Here is a 21,910-nt window from a genome sequence, read left to right on the forward strand (position 1 = left end):
ATTTTCTGAGAGTGCAGGGCTGCAGTGTGTACAACAAGCAGCTGCTATATACAAAAAGCAGCTTGCATATGATGAACTCAGGGCTCCACTACAGCTTGTCCAGAAGGGCTGACTGCTTATGCCTGCAAACCATCTGCAGTCTCAGATACTGGAAAGTCAGTCACTGCAGCTGGTTTTCACACAGTTTTGTAAGGATCTCCATCTAAGTAGGAAGCTAAGGCTTCCTCTACATTCAATAGAGATTCACACTTTAAAGACTTAACTCACTTAGCTATTTTAGGTATCTACTGTAAAGACACAATTGACAACTAAACACCACCTTTATCCATCCATTAGCCAAAGAATGAGCTTTGGCTTATTTCAATGCAGATAACTACATTTATTCAAATGGATCCCACTTTTGGCATCCTAACTAACCAGCTTCAAAATACAGCAGTAATCTAAAGGGCGAGTCTGGGTTGTCAGACCAGAGATTACACTTACGACATTAAGGAGTCTGATGCTGAATTCTGCTTGGATGAAAAGAAATGAAGTACATGGCTGTGCAACCACACAGGTTGTCTGGGATTGTCCCAGAACTGCATGCAATGCATTTCAGTGAATGAAGCTGTTAAGCAGATTGTGCTGTCACACTGGCTAAGGCTCACATTTAAAAGATTAGAAAACCTATGTTTCTTAGTATCACCAGAAAAGCAGTTGTCTTGAAAGGGTTACTACTGAGCTGTAACTAATATTAAGTTACACATTATGAATACATTAGATTGTTCCAAATTCTAACAGTCAGCAGTTTACCTTGTCCATAAAAAAAAAAACACAAAACAAACAAACAAGAAAAACAAACACAAGAACAAAGCTTTACGCAAGGTGGGGAGGGAAGGGGGGAAGCCAAAAACCTGATAATCTGCATTAAAAAATACTACCAAAACTCCAACAAATGTCTAAAATTTTAATCTTGGAACAATGACCCTTTTACAAAGAGATTTTAAAGACTGAGTGTACATATTCACAACAGCAACAGAATAAGCCATATTCTCCATATCCGTGTTCATAAATAGAAGACATTGAAAAGCAATGTGACCTGATCTCATTTAAACCTGTCAAGCAGTAAAGATTTCAAGCATTTTACTTACTTTTATACATACTACATTGTCAGTTTATTCAGTTATCATGAGTATGTGCTAAACTCATTTCAAAATCATTGAAACAAATATTCTAATCCAAGCAAAAGCTTAAACCTTAAAGTGCTCATTAAATACCCAACATTTTAGTTATAATTAGGAAATGTTGAAGATTACAACATTCCTTAAACAGAATTTGAAAGAACATTATATACACAATCTACAGTCATCAGTATAAATAGTAAATAATTTAACTTTGTATCTCAAATGTGACTAATAGCAAAGGGATTCTAAGAGACCCTGATTCTGCCAGAAAAAAAAATAGAAATCAGAAGAATCATCCCATACAGTCACAAGAATTATGTATCCCCAGTGCTGCCATTTTGGTCAATCTTTGTGACTAATTCTGAGTACATCACTCCTGAAGCACCTACCACTACATTACCAACACAGCATCACAGCAGCTTTCCTGTGACAGAATAGACTGGGACAACTGAACAAGAAACGTTGCTACTAAGAAGTGTAATGAGACTCAAGTTCCTCAATTATACAGAATAACTATGTATACTACAACGCATTACAGTTTGCAGAGATAAAAGAACTCTGAACTACACTGTCAAACAATAAAATTTAGATGTCCTGTATTATCATTTTTCAATGAACCATAGCGCTTAGAAAACAAGTTAGAGAGGTATCTGTGACAAATCCTAAACTGGCTGTTTTACAAAGTCTAACTGGTTCAATTTAATCCAGATCCACAGTATATTTACTAGACAAGTCACTCATCCTAACAAGAGCAAATCAAACTTCTTTACCTCACCACCAGTACTATGCAATTTTGACTTACAGTTTTCTGTGGTATTATCCTGGACCAGGTTAAGCCAGTTTCACATAGAACTAACATGAGTTCACTGGAACAGGATGCCCAAGGGTTGTGGATGCCTCATCCCTGGAACATTCACGGCCAGGCTGGATGGGCAGCCTGGTCTGGTAGTTGGCAACCATGTACATAGCAGGGGGTTGAAACTAGATGATCTTTGTGGTCCTTTTCAACGCAGGCCATTTTATGATTCTATAAGTTATCTGTAAAAAGTTAGAACTCTCTGTCACTGTACTCTTCGTGGCACACAAGCTTCTTAACATTTTATGTTAAAGTACAGCTCAACAGCTTTCAAAAATGCAAACGCTCTTAAAACACAAACACAAGAGTGTTCACGAATGTACAAGAAAGAGTATATAACTTCCTGTCATTGCTTTTCACTTCTCATTTCAAAGATGAGAAGTTCATCTTTCAGTCTCTTCACCAATTCTACAACTAGACTTTGTAGCTTTTGGAAAGATACAACAGTATACCCACTAACATACAATAACGTGATTACAGTAAATCAAAAGCCATAAACTAAAATAACAGCGAAACTTCTATAAATGCACTGGAATTCTGTAAAAATTGCATTTTAACTTTTGGTCAATATTCCTGCTAAAGTCAAAGTCTGCTGTACAAAATCATGTTAATGTCTGCAGGAAGAAGCCTCTAGTTTAATACTTGAGTTTTAGCTTAGTGTGTAGTAAACCTGAACTACTAGTTTTCTTAAAAATAACAGACAGACAGGACATTGTAAAGCTGTGTCTCTTCCATACATGAACCCATCTGTAGATTCTTCCCTTGTAAAACCACATTCATGAGAAAAATTGCTGTGATATTCAGAAGAATTGAAGGCAAGCAAATGTGGGTGTGCAACAAAAGCTGTCAAGGTGACAAACGATTCAGTGGACTGCTTTCTTCTCCACCTGCAGCAAGCTTGAGCATTGTTATCTTCCGAGGGGGGTGCTGAGGACTCTTACGAAGATTGTCATCCATCTGCAGAGAAATAATGAGAGCCGGATCTGGCAAACGGTAGAATGTAAGTTACATGATTAGTCTATTTGTCAGGACTCCTATCAAGAATTCTGGTTTGTTGTTTTGTGGTTGTTTTTTTTTTTAACCATATTTTCTTTTAGCCTTTCTCATTTGTACCTAAAACAATGTATTGGTTCCTTTCTTCTCCCAAAAATCTGCTTTTTTTTTTAAGTGTTGCTATTCATTCCATGAGCATATGACAAATTAAACATAAAGCAAACGGATACACTTCTGCTCTGCTCAATTCATTTCTTCAAGATTACCAAGGATAGCAACATTGCTGCCTTCTTCTAAGAGGTCACAGTTTCAATTTTGTACAATAGCCAAACACTCTATAAAGCAGATCAAAAGTCAAATTGCTAACGTAAGTGGGTATTTCTGCATGCTCAGCACCTTTCAGGAAGAAATCTTTTTTCAACTTTGAAATGATTTGGAGATGCTAAATGAACTTAGATCAGCTAAGATTTCAAAAACTTTTTAATATAGAGATTATAGTATGATCATTTCAAGTACAAGTTAAAATTATTCTCTGAATGTAAACATTTTACATTTTTCATAGGATAGCAATCTAATACCCTATGTGTACAGCAGTATTAAAAAAGAAGAAAAGATTTATTACTACAGAATAAGCAGAATCACAGAAGACAGCACAGGAGAGATCTCCAAAGGTTGTCTACTCCATCCTACTTCCTCACAGTAGGATCAGCTTTGCCTAAACCATGGCTGATAAATGTCGACTTAGCCTATTTTTTAAAACTTTCATAGCTGCACTTCAATACCACAAAGAGATACAATCAATACCAAATGCAACAGAAGCAGAACGTAACTGATGATCCATCTGATACACTGATCCTTTTTATAAAGTGCATTCTGACCTTCCAGTAAGAGTTTTCTTGCATCAGTAAACTAATTATTTTTAACATAAATTGCATAGCTCTAACAGGTGCTGAAGCACAGCCTTGGAAACATTGAATAAAAGACAGACACAGAAGCAGGAAAAGGACTGTACATTAATGACTGCAAGAAATCAGCTGGGAGCTAGGAGACCTGGGTATTGATCTCAACAAGACCAATTTCAGAGCTTTGTTTATAAATTTTCTTGCTGAGGTCTTGCAAGACCATTTCTAATTCCGATCAAAACATTTGCATTCCCCCTCGCGTGGTAAATGTGCTTGTTGAAAGACAACCTTCTACTGTTTATATGTGCATTTGCAAGGGCATCACTGACTGTAGTAAAAATATTTTACATATAAGGCTTTATCAATGAACTTCTTTCAAAACAGATAATTTTCTTCTCTTATCTCTATACAAATGCCTCACTAGAAAAGAAACAAAATAAAATGTTCATTGTACAGTTGCAGTAGTAAGAGTATTTGTGAACAAATAACCACAAAGAAGCAGGATAATAAAGAGACTGAAGCAAAAGTAACCTTTTCAATCAAGTTGGATTCCTTATTTACAAGCTGTGTGAGTTTCTGCAGATTAGCATCTGCTGTATCCTGTCCAGATGGAGAATGGCCTAGAGAGTGAAGGCAGAAAGATGAAGACTGAAAAGGTATTTACAAAAGCTTTTACATTCTTAAAAAGAAAGAAACAAACAAATACTGGAAGAAAAGTTCACACAGTGTTTTTTATCCTAAGATAAATTTAAGTGGAAAATTCATTTTGTCAGAGAAACGGAAACACTAAGCATGAGCCATAGAACAGATACTAGTAGATTTTGCCAAGGCATGACAAGCTTGAAATCTGAGAATTAAACCTTGTCTTTAATTTTCAATCCTTTCTACACAACCATGGAAGCTTCTCTACATCATTTCCCCACAGAACATCCAGCACAAATTTATAAAATCTTACGCTTTTGCTGAAAAGTGGAAACCACCACTACTACTTCAGACAGATTATACACAAGGAAAAGTGGAAGAGAAACACGACTTACCTGTAACAGTTAACTTGAAATAGCAGGTTAAAATATCATCACAGAACCGACACAGGTTGGTAAGCTGTTTCAAATGCTCTTGTAATTGTACTCTAGGGAAGCACACCTTATAAACTGGTGCAAGGAAACCAAACACAAAGGCATCCAAGGTAGTAGGTCTGAAAAGAATGGCAAAACAGAGCAAAGCCCGAGCATGACTGAGGTAAGACATCAAGACCTCCCTGAACGTAACCAGTTTCTGTGTATATCAGACAAAATTTAAGACAGAATCTTCTAATATTTTCAGGCACTGTATCTATCACATATAAAAAGACACTTTGAATGGACTATCTATTGATTTCAGTACCTCAGAATTAGAGACGTACTGGTAAACTGAAATAGTTGTTTTAGCATTAAATCATGTATCATGCACACTGATAAGCAATCCATTCTAGAATACATTTCTAGCATTACAAAAGCCCAGCAGACAAGATGCATTGCCAGTGGAGCAGGATCCTTTCACATGAAGAAGTCTAACTTCACTGACAAAGGGAACAGATTGTCCTTCTTGGGTGCTATCTTGGCAATATATGCTTCCTGTTCTATGCACACAAGAGCAGCCTTCTCAGACCTATGCCATCTTTCCAAGGAGCTAGTGGTAACACCTCAGGCTTCAGGTATTTTTTCTACAAGCAACCACAGGAAGTGACATTCAGTGGCTAGAGAATAATTCTCTAGCAGAACCCTAACTCATTAAGCATCCTACATGAGCTGATGTAGGCAGGATCTGGCACCCTATGGAAAGATGCAATATAAGAGACTCTAGACTGATTGCTTCCAGGGATCGGTGAAAAAGCAGGGTGCAAATCATGGAACTACTGTACAGCACCTTCTAACATTCTAGCAGATTAAAAAAAAAACAAGTGTTAAGCATTCACGGAATCACATGACATCTGTTTATTAAAAATAACAACAACAAACACCATCATTAAAAACTAAGAAAGCACACTCACGTATTTCCAAAGAAAAACTGAGATGTTCCCAATCTCTTCGACAGGAGATTTAGGCACTCCTTGGCATCCCTGTATATCTGATGAGACACAAAACTATTTAAGAGCCCTAGCTGCAGCAAATAGTAGTATACACACTATCATACACCATTATCACAGTGTGCTAGCTTATTTCATGACAGCACCAACTTACAAATTCTTTACTACACAACATGTACCTGTGCTTCCACCTCAGTGAGACTGTAGAGAGGAGGGCCTCCTCTGGTCAGCAAGATCCTGTTGAGTGCTTCCCTGGACATCTTTCCAGGCAGATACAAACTTAATGGGAAGGGAATCCTTGAGGCAAACCATGGTTTTGTTACACTGCAGTAATTTTCAGCCTCAACCCAAAAAGTGTGCAGCTATATCAACACAAGGAAGAGTATGACTGAAATTTGAGTAAAAACATTAGACTTCTCTTAAAAGAATAATGTGTAAGATTTGTCACAGGAGAAAAGGCTCTGCACAGGATTATACTAATCCTTTGAGTTTAAGAGTATATCATTAAGGACACAGAGCTACCTTCAACCTAAATAAAAAGATAATGCTTATATACACATGCACAAAATTGCATAGTCATGCATACCCATGCACATATACACACATGCATACACTGTACAAAGAAACTGTATTACAACATAAGTTGTAAATGTACAGGATCATGTTTGAAATTTTTGGAATTTTCTTTTGAAATTTTACATACAATCTCAAATGAAAATATGTTAGGAAATTATGAATCTGAAAGCTTTGCATGATAACTGAAGAGGCTACCTGGTTAAAGTACCTTTTCTTGTACAAATTCAAGTCAAAGGTATCCAACAGATCACGTGCTTGCAGATTTTTTTTATAGCTATAATATACTAAATTGGTGAGGGCGTGTAGCCATTTGTCATTTACTGAACCAAAATATGAATTAGTGGTGGGTATTTCAAAAGTTCCCACTTAACAGCTCAAATGGCTTTCAGAGCTGTGCACCCCACAACAGCCATACAACATTACTCCAAGCTTCTTCAAAAAGCATCATGAAACAAAGAATTGCCAGAATAAGCTGTTTGCGGGATACTGTTCCCAAAAAGCATCTATGAAAAAACACATTCAGAGATGCCATTTTAAAAGTCTTTCTTAAGTTCATTATTATTACTTCACACCTCCCACACACTTTTTTCTTTTTCGAAGTTGCTAGGCAGTCTTTTCAAAATTGGACTAAGAACGCAAATACATTCAAGCCAGGACTGCGGCTGAGAAACTTCTCTGTCTCTCACACTGGGCACCTCTTACAACACCCATAAAATTCCAGCCATTATAAAGTATTCACTAGTATTTACCAGGGCAGGAAGCAGTTTCTCTTCAAGTAGTGCAATATAAGCCAGTGTATCAGCTCCTTGTTTTGCAGACAATTCATAATCAGCATTGTATCTCTGTGAAATTAAAAACAAAACAACAACAAGCAGAAAACAGTCACCAACCACCTCATACTATAAATAGCGTTAGATGGAACTTTCAGAAAGATGATCAACACAACCCAAAATAACCCCAAACTTAACAGCTACCAGGTTATTAAATATAGAATATTTTTCTGGACAGAAGACATGCAGTTTCTGCAGTTGTTCTCCTCCAGTTCTTCAGATTAGTTGTATTACAACTCCTAACATTTTTCGTTTCTACTTTCCCATTCTAAGATTTTGGGGTCCTCTTACTGCCAAAATAACTCTTGCGCCTACTTCCCAGTGCTTTCCAAGCAGCTGTCCTGTAACAGAGGCAATTTTTCAGTATGCAGTGCTGAGGCACTTGCTCTGGCAAGATACCACCTGTATTTCTGAGGACACATCTATCATGTATATTGTTATAAGCATTTAAAAAAAAAAAAAAAGAAAGTACTTCTATCTTTTAATTACCACTTCATACATTTAAAAATTGAATGCTGACAATAAAGGGGATGAAATGTACAGCTAAACTAAAGTCGTTACGACTACCTAAGCTTCTGATTCAAACAATGAATCCTTTCAAAGTACACTGAAAGGGCTGGAATTTCACCAATTTAGAAATAGCAAAAATTGGTGTTGATCTACCTTATTTTTAGGTATCTTAAAAGCATGCATATTACTGGCATACTTTGGGGTTAAATAGGGTGCTCTTTTTCCATCAATATAGTATCTTTGGTATTCAAATGGATAGGAAAATGCAGAATTTTAAAAACATTTTCTGAAATCTCAACCCAAATGCTCAGTTTTCAGATACTGTTTTTCTCCAGAGAAAGATTTCAAGTTTCACTAACATGCCTTTCATCAGACAGTTTTCTTAACTAGGCAGGAACAGAATTTCTAATGTAACGACAGAAAAGTGGGCTGGAAGACCATCTTAGAAATTAAATTGATGATGCCATGCTTTATTAGACATCTTTATACTTGTGAAAAGAAGCAGCAGTATAGCTTTATTCTTTTTGAATAAAACACTGAGAGATCTACAAAAGGCAAGCAAGATTTGATTACACAATAACATGATTGCATCAAGAAATGCCTACAGACGTTTTTATGCTACAAGCTACAGAAAAACTACATAGATTAAAAACAACACCATGTGTTATACTTCAGAAAAAAAAAAGGAGAAAAAAAAGAATACACCAGGAGATGATTACCCATTTAAACAGTTAAAACTACACTTCCCTAACTGTGATCTCCTAGGTCTGCAAAGCTGCAATGACGTTGAAGTGTTATAATTAACAGCATGATGAAACTCAGTGAGAAACTGCTCAGTTGAGGCCAGCCTGTTGGCCTTTTTCAATGAAGAATCTTCTTGTGCCTATTTTTAAATTTTTCATAACAACGAACTTTTAAGCAGAAATCTGTGATCCACCATTTTTCAATTCTCACGTGTGTACAAAATACAGAAAAGCAGGAAGTCAGAACTGGTTTCCAGATTTTAAGAAGCCTATATCAATCTGTGTGGGGGATGAAAAATTCACTACAAGGTAGAAGAATCTTCTGAGAGCAACATACCTGCTTTCTTAAGAAGTTTAGTATTTTTGCTGGCTGAGAAATAACAATGTCTTCTGATATCAGGACTGGTACATCTGCTAGAAGGAATAAATAATACAGTCAACAGAATTTATATGTAGCAATTCTAATGTAACTGGAAAGTGATCGATCAATTCATCTGTTTTCCTTTCCTCCACTGGATGCTCTGACCTTCCCAACACATATGTATAAAGTAAGCTATATATAGTTGATTTCCACCAAGATCATACACATATTTGGCATATGGTGGCCTTTGCTAATAATACATTAAAAAAGGCCCAGACTGAAACCAATGTCATCTACTAGATATCTGATACTTTGAAATCCAGGCTACTTGTCTGGACTTCAATGAGAATATCTCCTAGGCCTTTTTCATCCTATTTTTTCCTTGTCCCTTGTCCTTTCTAAACCATTTTTACCATCTCCAACCACTGATTAAGCTACCAGTGCCTAAAGAAGACCTCCTCCAGAATCAAAGAATTTGCTTCTCCCAGAAGCATATTAGTCTGCTTTTACTCATTAGATTGTAGAATTAAAGACTGTAGACTATACATCTCTTTAACAGAGGCTGCCTCATAGCACGTTTACAAGGTACCTGCCACAGTGAGCCTAACAGGACTATTAAGCTAAGTACTACTGAAATATCAATTATAAAATACTTGATTTTTTTTTTTTTTCTGGTAGGGATTTTAATTATCTTGCCCATGAAGAAAGCCACAGAAATTATGGAGAAGTAAGCTAAACTAGTTCTTGGCAGTTCTGCTAACAGAAAGCAATATACCAAAGAGTAAGAATGAAAGGTGCAACAACAGGTGGACACAATAGTGTCTAAAGACATGGTAAGTTTAAGTGACAAACTACTTCACCTTGCAGTGACGTTACTTGTCTGGAATACGCCAACACAATGACCTAAACACTGAGCAAACAGATAAGCAGTATGTAGAAAGATCCAATGTAAAGAAATCCTCTGACATCATCTCTGACAACCCACTTGTCAGCCAGCTTTCCTGATTCAAGCTCTGTAACTTAGGACAGTACCAAATATCCCATCTGATGCAAGTTACTCTTTCAGGCTCACATTATACATCCACCCACAGAAGTTTGTTAAATCATGTGTAATTAAAGAATGCTACTTCCATTATGCAAGTCTAGTAAGTACTGTATAAATATTTCCATGCAATTGCCTTCAGTGTATCATCTGTTCAGACTGCCTGACAAAACAGGTGTGTGCTTTTGCATTACCACTTTGTTGACTCTTCTTTGCATCACCCATACACATTTTACTAAGATGCCCTTTAAGGCACTCTATTTATATCTTCTGTTACTTGTCCCTTGCAAAATCATCACACTTGATTCTGTAAAGATGCTTATTAATATGTAATGGAAGCAGGTAAGCTGCACAGGGACGGATAGAACGTGAACACAAAACCAAAGGAAATGAAGAAAAAGAAACTTTGGGGTTAGAACCCACACTTCTAAAGCGATGAGGATTAAAGTAATAGAAATGCAAATAAGGTACCTTTTGGAGTGCTCCAGGAATTATTTATAGTATTCACTGTCAGAGGAGCTCCAGCGAATTTAGCATAAGCCTGCAACAGATTGCAGAAAATAACCTAGTTAGCACATGTAAGTGTAAGACAGCAATTCAAAAAGCAGGCCTGAGCATTCCGATCAGCTGCGCTGGGTTAAATAAAAATAATTATTTAAAAGTTCACCACCACTACGCGCACCTGCGTTTCTGAACCAGGAGCAGGCTCCTACTTTTGAGGGTTCTGGTCAGAGCTCATTGCAGCGACGCGCAATAACCAATAAGGACAAAACTTATTTCAACGCTCCGGGCTGCTTCGGTAACGCCGGCACAGCCGCCGCCGGCCGCAGCGCAGCGCCGTCCCCCGCCAGGCGGCTCCCCGCGGGCACGCCCGGGCCCCGCTCGGCCCCGCCGCCCCGCAGGCCGTGCCTCGCGGCCCCGCGAGCCGCCGCCGTGCCCCGCTGCCCGCTGCAGGCCGCGCCCGGCTTCAGGGCGCCCCTCGGTGGCGGCGCCGCCTTGCCGGCGGGAGCAGCCCGCCACAGCCGCCCGGGCGCGGGGCAGCCCGCGGCACCGCGCCTCCCTCCCCGCCGCCTTCCTCCCGGGGCGGGTGGCGGCCCCCGCCGTTACCATGACGGTCAGAGACTCCGGATGAAGGGACGGCAGCCCCCAGTCGCCTCCCCAGCAGCTCAGCTCCATGGGAGCCGCCATCTTGTCCGCCGGCAGCGCGGGCCCGGGGAGCGCGCCGCTGCTGCCCTCGCATGGCGGCGCTCGAGCGCCCCCGGCAGCGCCGCCGGGAGGGAAAAGCGGCGGGCGGCGGGAGCGCCTCGGGGGCCGTTGGCTCAGAGGCTTCTCCCCTCACGCGCCGTTCCCGCGGCCCGGCGCCGAGACGGCTCTGTTGCCCGAGGCCGTCACCCTGCTAAAGCTGCCGCCCGCCGCGAAAAATTTACCGCTTGGAATGAGTGCGTGGCTGAACCCCGGCTCTGCGGGGCTCGTTGTGCTCCCGAAGTCACGGCTTTCCACAGCAGCGACAGCGACGACTTTTGAGCAGCCATCAACAGTTTGCCTTTAAAAATATGGAAATCTGATTGTGTGATACCGTTTTTGACCAAGTAATTAGGAGAGCTCGTGCAGTGTGTGTTTTTACTGAGGACGTCTTAAGATAACAGCCTGCTATTCTGCAGCACACAAAGATGAGGAGAGTAAGGGCTCTCAAGGTTTCTTCCTCTCTGCATCATCAGATCTGTGGTTTCAGATCTGCGTGAAAGTTGTGTCACAAACATCCATTTCTGTATGGAGGATAAACCAGCTTAGCACTTCCTTATGACAGATTGCAAGAAGGCTTAGACTTTCCTTGCTCTGCCTTGGGCCCAGTTCATCTCTGTACCATTATGGTGTCCAGAGCAAAGATGGAAAAGGCAATATACGTCTTCCCTACCTCATCCATAGACTTTCCATCTCTCGGTTGCCTGAGTGGAATTTCTGTTAGTAACAATGAAATGTAAATACGTGCTCTGAGAATGGATGTCTGCCTCGACTTGAAAACGTGGAGCTTCAGTTTGTGACTTCTGAAAAGGCAAAACTTGCTCTGAAACCTGTGTTTGAAACCTTACATTCTTTCTACACATCCTTGCAATGAAAATGTGGCAGGATCAAACTCCTAAGTGTTGACAGAAATACAGAAGGATGTGGTTTAGAGCTGTACTTCACTGAGATTTCACTTGCATTAAGGCTTCTCTTGTTTCACTTCTCATTAAGGCTTTTCCATGCACCCTGGTTTTTAATCATCCATAAAATTCCATAAAAACAGTGAGTCTCCTCATGGATATTAGGAACAAAATATGAAACCTAAATAAAGCAGCAGGGATTCCTTCCTAACTCCTCAGCCACATTACTTGGAATTTGCACAGGCCATGAACAAAATCTATCAAATTGGCAGCTACTCTGTATTTTCTACATCTACAGTATTATTGGTTTACATAAAATAAGCAGAACAAATATTTTAGCAGTTGGAGTTTATTTGCATATCTTCTATTAAAAAAGTGTTAGTCTTGCATTCCTGTGAAAAAAAATCCTTGCAGAGGTTTCCTGAAGGTTTTTTGAAAACATAGTGCCCAATAACCACTTTCTGATTTGTATTCAAGATACCAACCTCCAGTAAGTTAAGCTGGAGTTTGTACGTCAGAGAAAACACAAGAGTGAAAAAGAAATAGCTAATATTCCATTGTTGTTATTGAAAATGATGGTTACAAGGTCAAACAGGTGGTTACAAAGTCAAATAGTCCCATCCAGACAGCAGATAAACGCTCTGCTTTGTAAAAATCCCTTAAAGAAGGTTTTGCTTGAACACAAAATCTCTTCCAGTCTGTAACATACTCCAATAATAAAAATGAAAACTTGAAAAATTGCAGTAACCTTTGTGTATACTGGCTAACATAATTTAAACGTGATCATAAATTTCTGCTTATGTATTTTGTGAACTTGTTCTGTTTTGTTTTATTGTGTGGCATGCTCTTTTTCCCAAACTTTGCTCTAACATGCGTGGTGAATAAGCACAACGAGTAAGCAGGCAGAGGAAGAACAGAATTTGGGGCTCAAACGTCAAATAGCAAGAAGAGTAAAATGCCACCAACGAGATCTTCCTCACATTGAGTTGATTAGTACCAGTCCACAAGACTTCACTGTAAGTAACTCAGAAGTGAAAAACAAGTCAAAACGATTTATTCAATAGTTTAGGAAAGGGAACTTTCTGAGAAAATATTTGTTACATTTTGTTAAACTCAAAGAAATTACATACGTGGATGCAAATAATTGTTAGCATTCCTCCAGATAGGCAAACACAAAACTTTTCCATCTAATGTCCTTTTCTTTTTTATTTGCAGTAGTAACTGAATACTTTACATGAAGCTGTGATGATTTTGCAGATCTTCATAATGTTTTTGTGTTAGGCATTTAAACCTAGTATCATGGATGGAAACAACTATACTATACGCTTCGCTCATAAAGAGAAGCAGCGTTATATAAGCAAGATACAATGTAGCAATCTAACAGCACCTTGAGAAGATTGGAGGTGGCTGGATACACTGCATAGAGGGTAGGGTTAAACACTTTGGTATACACGACTTCTTTTGAGCCTCAAGGCTCATAGCAGACTCATTTGCTTTCTAAACTTGAACCACAGAGGTAAGGAACCAAGGTGGACCCACAACCAGACGGTCTGCAGTTTATGGCTAAGAAACCATATGTGCACAGCAAATCTAAGACACAGTCTTAGAGAAGCTAAAAAAGCTTAAAACAAACAATTAGTCACTTTGTGAGGATCTCTATCAACAAGGTATCTTAATGTCAAAGTGTAAGGGGTCTATCTCTGCAGAGTGTAACCTGTTAAGGCTTCTCTACTTAAAGGGAAATCTTGACTACAATCCACTACAAAGCAGGTGAGCTCCCGGAGCTATAGGCTGCTTGTTATTTATGGGGCAAGATGGTTGAGTCATAGTCATAGTTTGTTCTTTGGTTCATGCTCAGTTGGCTTTCAGCTGTTGAACCAAGTGTCTGCTACCAGTTATTTTAGCCTCCCAACTTTGAGACAGATTTGGTGTTGTTAATTTTTCTTAACAAGAGCATTAAATCTGGTGCTCCTGTCCTCCTGTGTGCGAGACCAGGCCAAAGAGGAAGCTAAGGAACAAGAAGGGGAGGGGGGCACACTGTCACGTCTATGTTGTCAAAGAATGCTCTTTGGTCACAAAAGGGTTTCCCCTTCATGCTAACTGATTATAGAGCAGTATCTCTGCTGCTGTACATCCAGGCATTAGCCTCTGCTAATAACCTGTGCTGTCACCACCATTGTTAGGGACAGGTTCTGGGCTGAAACTTACTCCTAGGATACATGTGGCTTTGGTTTTCTTTCTCTTTGTTCCACATCTTTGCCTCCTGCTATCTCCCTTTCAGCCTCACTTTTCTTACTGTTTTGTAATGCTCTAAGCCCACTGCTCTGTTTTCCTTTCTCTATGGTGCAGCACTCTGCCAGCCCATTGGTATCACTGTGCCACTTTCCCACTTCCACGATGAGCAGGGGTGGTGAGAGTGAAAGTGAGGCATTTTGTGTTGTGTGCAGATACACATGAGACTGTAGCACAATGAGAAAGAACACTGTTCTGAGATACACTCGATATAAGGGAAGCACTCTCCAGTCTCTTAATAGGCAAAGAAAGAAATGTGCAACTGAAGGAGTGGGTCATCACACATACAGACAAGCGTGGGTGTTCTGCGGTATTGGGGATGTACCATGGGGGAGATTATCTCAAGAGCAAGCAACTACAGGCCAGCAGAAGGTATTTGAGAATCCCACCGCAGACACATTGGAGATGAGCCCATGCCTGCGCCCTGTGTGGCTGCAGGCTGTTCTAGCCCCCCTCCCCTTCACAGTATGCTGGCAGTCTCAGCCCTGCAGCATGTTGTGTCTTGCCCTGCACACAGGTGGTCCTCCTCAGTGCTCATTAGTTGTACGCCATGCCTGATGTGCTGAACATTAATCAACGCCACTTTGCTCATTTAACATAAAATTTTCCTGCTATTGTTGCTCCTGTTTTTATGATGTAAATGATATCAGACATCTCCAGCTATTCCAGCTGTGCGCTGGGCTGCAAGCTGGCAGGGGAGCAGCTACAGCTCCCTGAACTGCTTCTGATGTGGCAGAGGTTTGTCTGTGAGCTGGGGTGAGTGGAGAGACACAGGATGAGGAGGGGAGTGCAGCAGGTTGGAAGCCTGTCAAATGCTGCAAGCCCCTGATGGGAGAAGCTGGTCTCTGGTAAGTAGGGTGCAGGGGGGCACTGCAGGCGCCTTCCAGAGGACATGGAGCAGACTGGCAGCACAGCCCCAGAGGGTTCACTCGCTTGTGTCTTTCTTCTTCAGTGTCAGCAGAGCTGAAACTGGGACCTTCTGGAGGACAGAAAATGGAATAATTAAATCTTGGGAGTACATCAAGTACTGAAAATCCATGTAGTTAAGAGCTGAAGTGTTGGGGTTTTGTTGTTGTTATTGATTGTTTTTAACTGAACTTGATTAAGTCCTTAGGTCTAGGAGTTTGTTAACACAAGCAACCTTTTCTAGTAACCCCAGTCCTGTTGGTTTGAGCTCTTCCACTCTCCCTGAACTCTAAGAGAAATGGCAGATGCCAGACTCCATGTTCCTCACGTAAGGCTTCTAGAAACGGAGATCTTATGGGGAGCGGCTGAGGGAACCCAGATTGCTCAGTCTCAAGAAGAGGAGGCTCAGGGGAAACTATTGCACTCTAGAATGACCTGAAAGGAGGTTGGGGTGAGGTGGGCATTGTCCTCCCAGGTAACAGTGATAGAGCAAGAGGGAATGACTTCAAGGTGCACCAGGAGAGGTTCGGGTTGGATATTAGAAAAAGCTTCTTAGAAAGAGTGGTTAGCTATTGGAACAGGCTGCCCAGAATGGTGGTGAAGGTCAAGAAACGTGTGGATGTGACACCGAGGGACGTGATTCAGGGGGCATGGTGGGAGCGGGTCAGCAGTTGGACTAGATGATCTGAGGCATCTTTTCCAACTTCAACGATTCCACGATTCAGTGAAACCTGGTTTGCTCCGCACTGCAGTCTGCACGACAGCTTTCAACGGCATTCATCAGCTACAAAAAGCTGGTGAAGCTAAATTGGAAGAAAGACCACGTCCCCACAACGCAGCCACCTGCGCCACCTCAGACGGCTGCGCCCTGCCCCGGCTCAGCCCCCACCCGCCCCCGGGCCAATGGCCTGCCGCCGGCCCCGTCCCTCCCCGGACGCGGGGCAGCCCCCGTTAAACGCGGGCCCCGAGCAGAGCGGGGTGGCGCGCCGTTCTCTCGCGCTGCCCGGCCCGCGGCCGTCATGGGGTGCGAGCGCGGCGCCGCCCTGCTGCTGCTGCCCCTTGCCCTGCAGCTCTGCCCGGGCCGTGCCGCGCCGCCCGCGCCTCGAGGTAAGGGCCCCGCGCCGCCCCTCTCTGCTTTAGCAAGCTGTCCTCTTTTTCCATCATTTTTCATAGAGGTGGTGGCGGGTTTGGGACGGGGCTGCCCTGAGCAGGAGGGTCGGGGCGGCTGTCTGCAGCGGGAGGAGCGGAGCGGGCAGCGCTGCCCTGCCGCCTCCGGCCCCGCTTTGCCTCCTCGGTGTCGCGGCTTCGCTGATCCCTCAGCCGAATTCTTCACCCGCTAACGTCGTCAGAAAGCAGCCTGTTTTTGTGGGGACCGCGAACATCCGAAGAGTGCTTTGCAGCTGCAAGATGCAGGCTCTCATAAATGAGAGGTAAAGTGCTGAGCTATGGAAAATCGTCGAGAAAACTCCACTGCGTGAAGTAGGACTCGAGTAGGAAAAGTTGCATCTGTACGGCAGCGTTATGGACGCAGTGAGCCAGCACCTGCTTTGTTTTAGAGCGAGGGGCACCGCTCGGCAGCTGCCTGTAGCTGTAACACGTCGTGCTGCTCTGGAAAGCTGCTGCGCTGCTTCTCGGGTGCCCTAAGCCTCCATTGTCCTGCGGAATGGTGTTTGACGATTTAATCGGTTGTTCTTTGGCACATGATAGTCTGCAAGAGAAGTTAATTTAGCTATGTTTTCTTTATTAAAGTCCTTCTCGATTGAAAGTATTTCTGAGAATTGTATTGTTTAAAAAAAGAAAAAAACAAAACAAAACAAACAAACAAACAAAAAAAACAGAGACAGAAAAAAGTTCAACAAAAGGCAGACTTATAGCTTAGCAGAGGCAGCAGCCAGGGAAGGACCCCGTTCACATCCTCTGATATTCCTGCACTTTAAAATCAGGGGCTGGGTTTCACTCCCAGTGATCAGAGTGTCATTAGCCATCTTGGGAAAGCGTCAAGCAGTAGTGAAGTGCTGTTTTCATACATATGGCTATAGATAGTTGAGACTGGCGAGGAACCTTGGAAGGGTTCTGAAAGCTGGTGTACAGTGTCAGCAGAAATAAGGAGGAAATCTTTTGTCTCGTGCGCTCTTCTCTCTTCTGTGACTGATTTAATTCTCACCCCTCCTTAAGGCTTTCTGTCATATATTTTAGTTCCTTCCTTAAGTATTGAAGTTTTAGGACCTATCTACATAGAGTGCCTTGCTACCGTTTATCATATGCCATTTTCATGGAAGGTTGAACAGGTCCCTTCAAAAAGCAAAAGAACAAAACAGGGAAAGCAGAGGGGTGAAGACTCCTGGGCTATGCTGCAAATGGGCTCATTTCAGCTTGGTGGGAATGCATGCGTGCACTTGTGCTTGCAGGCATGCCCAAGTCTTCCCTCCTAGTGCGCTTATTGAAACCAGATGCTTGTGCCTTCCAGCTTTGGTAATCCTGTCCTATTAGTTTGTTTTCAAGTCTCTCTTTTCCAGGAGTGGAATGAAAATATGTGATTCTCCTTAAAAATGAAACCTGAAATCCTTGTAGATCTCTCTTTCATGTCCCACTCAAACAAGAAGTTGTCTGTAAGGTCTAAGAGTTGTGTACCTGCCAGCACTCCTAAGGGTGGAGAATGAATTTTCATAGCATCGCTGACCTTCTGTGTACTTCTGCTGACACATATGTAGTTGACATGACGGGATGGATTCTGACACATGCATTTGTGAAGGTACTCCAAGAGAGAGTTCGGTATTGTGCTGCTGAAGGATTGTGGAATGCAAATACCAAACAAACCAATGCGAGTATTCATTTATAAATACAAATTTAAAGAGATCCAATAATTTTTTCATCAGGTTAGACAGAAGTTTTGTCATAGTAGTTATTTCACCAATATTTTGGTGTTTGATATGAAGTCAGCAAGCAGACCTAGGACTGAAAAAACCATGTAGTTATTCACTGGTTTTTCACTGTAGGAGACTTCAGTGCTGTATTCCAGTGATCCAGTTGGATTTTAAGAATAGTTATTACCTCCAAAATGTTGTTGTACAGAATCATGAGTTACATTTCAGTTTTTTTTTTTTGCTTGACCAGTTGCTTTGCTTTCTGTAGATCAAAACTGATAAAATACTCAGCCTTTTGCCACTGCTGGTTTCAGTGGCAGCAGTGGTTGTCCTGGGATGCTAGTAAGTCTCAGCTGTGAAAGAAAGGGAATTTGACAAGTTAATCTCAGATGTTTGTTGACAACAGCATTACAAGTGCATGCAAGTCAAGTGCCTCATTGTTTCTGCATACTGTAATCGAAGTCACCAGCAGAGCCACAAGATCCTTGGAGTCAGTAAGGGTTTAGACACGAGCTATGATCTAGATTTTGTTGCTTTTGAGAGGTGAAGGGAAAAACATCTCTTTTTTTTTGAAATGACATCAGTGTCCAAATGGGTGGATGCTTCAGAATGAGCAGTGGAAGCAGCATGAACCTAGGCTGTCATTTGAATGAACAGGGTTTACTATGTGGCTGTGGGTAGAACTATCTATGTGTGTGATTGTGCAATGGGTGCTCTTGAGTCTCCTTCATCTAGTGGGGTATGGAAAAACTGTCATGTTAGGATGGCCTTGTATGTGGAGTGATAGTGGTGTGCAATGGCTAAATATGCCTATATATTTAAGTAATGCTTGTGTGTAGTCATTTATCAGTCTTCCTTGGAAGGTTGTAATATATATACTGCTCTGACAGCAGTAGGCTCCAATGGGAGATCACTAGGGTTCTTAGTAGAATAGTTTGAATTTGGAGACATTGTGGATTTAGAAACACTGAGGAAAAACTAGCTTGTTGTTTTAGGGCCATAAGAAGGCTGGTATACTTAGTAGTATAGTATTTAGACACTTTGCTGCTGCACCATGCAAAAATTAAAAAGAAAAATTGGAAATAGCTTTCACTCTGCCTTAGATTTTTTTACTTTTTGTCAGACCTGTCTTCATTATCTGTGCCAGAAGGGAAAGATGAGTTTTATTTATATAACATATCATCTGAGAAGTCAGTGAAGTGAGAAGGAGGTTATGAATATCATATTGCTTACCTGGTTCTTCAGCACTTTAATTGATGCCCTGCAAATGCCATCAAAATAATTCTTAGGATAAGCAAACCAGAAATCTGTCTGAAAATTTTGATGCTGGATTATGAATGTAATTAAAAAGTGACAAAAATACTTCTTTTAATTTATGAAAGGAGGAATAGTTGGAAAAGCTTTTATGTTGGGGTGTGTCTCAAAAAATAACAAAAGTCTTAAGAGATCTACCTGAAATATTTGAGAACCTCATTTTGAAGACTAAATATTTCTGTTTTAATAAATTATCGTAGAATAGAATTGCAGAATGGCTTTGGTTGGAAAGGACTTTAAAGATCATCCAGTTCCAAACCTCTGCTGTGAGCAGTGTTGCCATCCACCAGCCCAGGCTGCCCAGGGCCCCATCCAATCTGAATGCCTCCAGGGACGGGGCATCCACAGCTACTCTGGGCAGCCTGTGCCACGGCCTCACCACCCTCTGAATGAAAAAAATATTCCAAACATTTAATCTAAATCTCCCCTCTTTTAGTTTAAAACTGTTCTACTTTGTCACTATCAGAATAAGTAAAAGGTGTTCTTGGTCTTGTTAGTAAGCTTTCTTTATGTACTGAAGGCTTCATGAGATCTCCTTGAAGCCTTCTTCAACACATTTCAATAGTGGATGAAGTGGCTTCAGAATACATTGTTCTCAGCTCATTATTGTATTTAAACTACTGTTGAAACTGTTTTGTTTTTCAGTTATTGATCTTCTTTCATATGCCAACAAGAGAGAGGTAACAAGCTTCCTGCAACAAGCACTTGGGGATTCTACGCTGAATGAAGTGTTCTTGCTTTCAGCATTCGAACTGCAGCCAAAGAGCACAGCCACCGTATTTGGCCTATATTCACCAGCTGATGACAAGCAGTATTTTGAGTTTACAGTAATGGGACGGATGAATAAAGGTGAGTTGTTTGTATTAAGTTGGGGAAAACTAGGACTGGGTCCATTCTTATTGGTATGTCACAGAAGAACTTGGAAAATGATGTAATTAACCTTTATGCTTCAGTCATTCTTGTTGCACATTGCCATCTCACAAAATAAGAGTGCTGGTAACATCCTCCAGCTCTGCTGCTTTGTCCCACTCACAGGATGTTGCGCTCTCCTGGCCAGGGAAGCAGACCCCACAGTCAACTGGTATCACAGAGCTGGGAAAAAGGGTGGGGAAAAATATCAGAGAAAGGAATCAATTTGTTTTTCTTTTTTTCTTCCCCTGGAGGACAATCACTGGTTCTTATTACTGAGGAATGTGAGGGACACACGCACATACTACCTCATGCATATGAAAGGCTTGCTCTTGTTTCATTGACCCTGGAGGTTAAATGTGACTGTGCAGGACAAACATTCCTAGCACTTACAGGACTTTTTGGGTAATTTGCTCTTAATTTATTGAAATTGGTTCATTAGAAATCAGAGTAGAAACTTGGGCATGTTTTTAGAAATAGAGAGACCATGTCCATGTAAATAAAATGTATTGCAATGTTACAGTACAGTAAAAAATTAAAAAAATTGTTGTAAGTTATTGTTGCTTCTCTGACTTCACAGCTGCTATTTGCTGTTGCCATTATTGTAGTCAGAAAGCTGTCTAAGCCTAACTATGAGAAACTCTACTGAAAAATTTAAGTTTAGCTGTAGGTGAACTATTCTACACGCTGAATAAGAGCACAGCTTTTTTTTTTTTTTTTTTTTTTTTTTTTAAATGCAGTGAAGGAAGTTAGTTAAAACAGTGACATTTTTGTCATGTCATCCAAAATCCTTCTGAGGTCAGAGAATAAGACTTTTTCTGCTATGTGTCTTTTGAGACTGGGTGATGTATGGCCATACAGTTGTATCAGTAACTGCAGTACAGTTCCTTATTAGTTAATTGCTAAATAAGTGATGTATCACACATACTTTCTCTGTCCCTCCCATCACACATGCACACACAATTATGCCTGTAAATGTTATCTAGAAATACTAATGTATGTATTTGTGTGTGTAAATAATTTTGATCTCATCACGCTCTTGATTTGCAAGAATACCCACATTCCTGACAGTTACTGATGTACTTTAACTAAAAGACTTGGTGAAGCTTTCTGATGGAAAGTTGTATGGTTTCTTTTAGTTTTGTCCTCAGTACGTTAGTGTTGTATTTGAGAAGTGTCCATGACAGGGTTGTGGTATATAGATGAGCAACACACAGAAATTTGTACTGTTGGTGACTAGTGACATTTTTACCTTTGGTAGTTGCAGGAGTCTTGTAACCTACATGTTGTAAGGGCTGATGGATCAGAGAGAGGCTTTTCACAGCAAGTCTTTTTCACAGAGGTGTCTTCACCTCCTTGTTATTTTAATGCCCAACCCAGTTTGAGATGTATGATCCTGAGTGAGTAATAAACAACGTTTCACAGTGATTTCACATGCAG

General features: G+C 41.0%; 2 protein-coding genes across 7 annotated transcripts in view; one reads left to right on the plus strand and one right to left on the minus strand.

The window, feature by feature from the left end:
* Window positions 1–334: 334 nt before the first annotated feature.
* MTX3 (metaxin 3) lies at window positions 335–11,321 on the minus strand. 4 transcript variants are annotated; one of them, XM_090130876.1, is made up of 9 exons: window positions 11,149–11,321; window positions 10,513–10,582; window positions 8,976–9,052; window positions 7,305–7,397; window positions 6,159–6,341; window positions 5,944–6,020; window positions 4,952–5,109; window positions 4,446–4,534; window positions 335–3,002 (listed from the first exon to the last, which is right to left on the minus strand). In XM_090130876.1, exons 1-9 carry the CDS (start codon window positions 11,227–11,229, stop codon window positions 2,928–2,930), a joined length of 903 nt encoding a protein of 300 aa, XP_089987002.1. In that variant the 5' UTR covers window positions 11,230–11,321; the 3' UTR covers window positions 335–2,927. The 4 variants fall into 4 exon arrangements, with proteins under 4 accessions (XP_089987002.1, XP_031466019.2, XP_031466018.2 ...); XM_031610159.2 differs by having other exon boundaries at window positions 338–2,976; window positions 8,976–9,049; XM_031610158.2 differs by having other exon boundaries at window positions 339–2,976.
* A 1,794-nt stretch (window positions 11,322–13,115) lies between these two features.
* THBS4 (thrombospondin 4) overlaps window positions 13,116–21,910 on the plus strand; it is a 41,729-nt gene continuing 32,934 nt past the window's right edge. The window contains exons 1-2 of one of the 3 annotated variants that reach the window (XM_090130875.1): window positions 13,116–13,201; window positions 20,207–20,410. In XM_090130875.1, the coding sequence (XP_089987001.1) occupies window positions 20,392–20,410 (19 nt within the window). In that variant the 5' untranslated portion in view covers window positions 13,116–13,201; window positions 20,207–20,391. Of the gene's footprint in view, window positions 13,202–16,349; window positions 16,491–17,251; window positions 18,136–20,206; window positions 20,411–21,910 lie in introns of those variants that run through there. The other 2 variants (XM_031610164.2, XM_090130873.1) reach the window with 2 other exon arrangements.

This window comes from Phasianus colchicus, chromosome Z (genome assembly GCF_987193195.1).
Source record: "Phasianus colchicus chromosome Z, bPhaCol1.hap1.1, whole genome shotgun sequence".
Taxonomy (NCBI): domain Eukaryota; kingdom Metazoa; phylum Chordata; class Aves; order Galliformes; family Phasianidae; genus Phasianus; species Phasianus colchicus.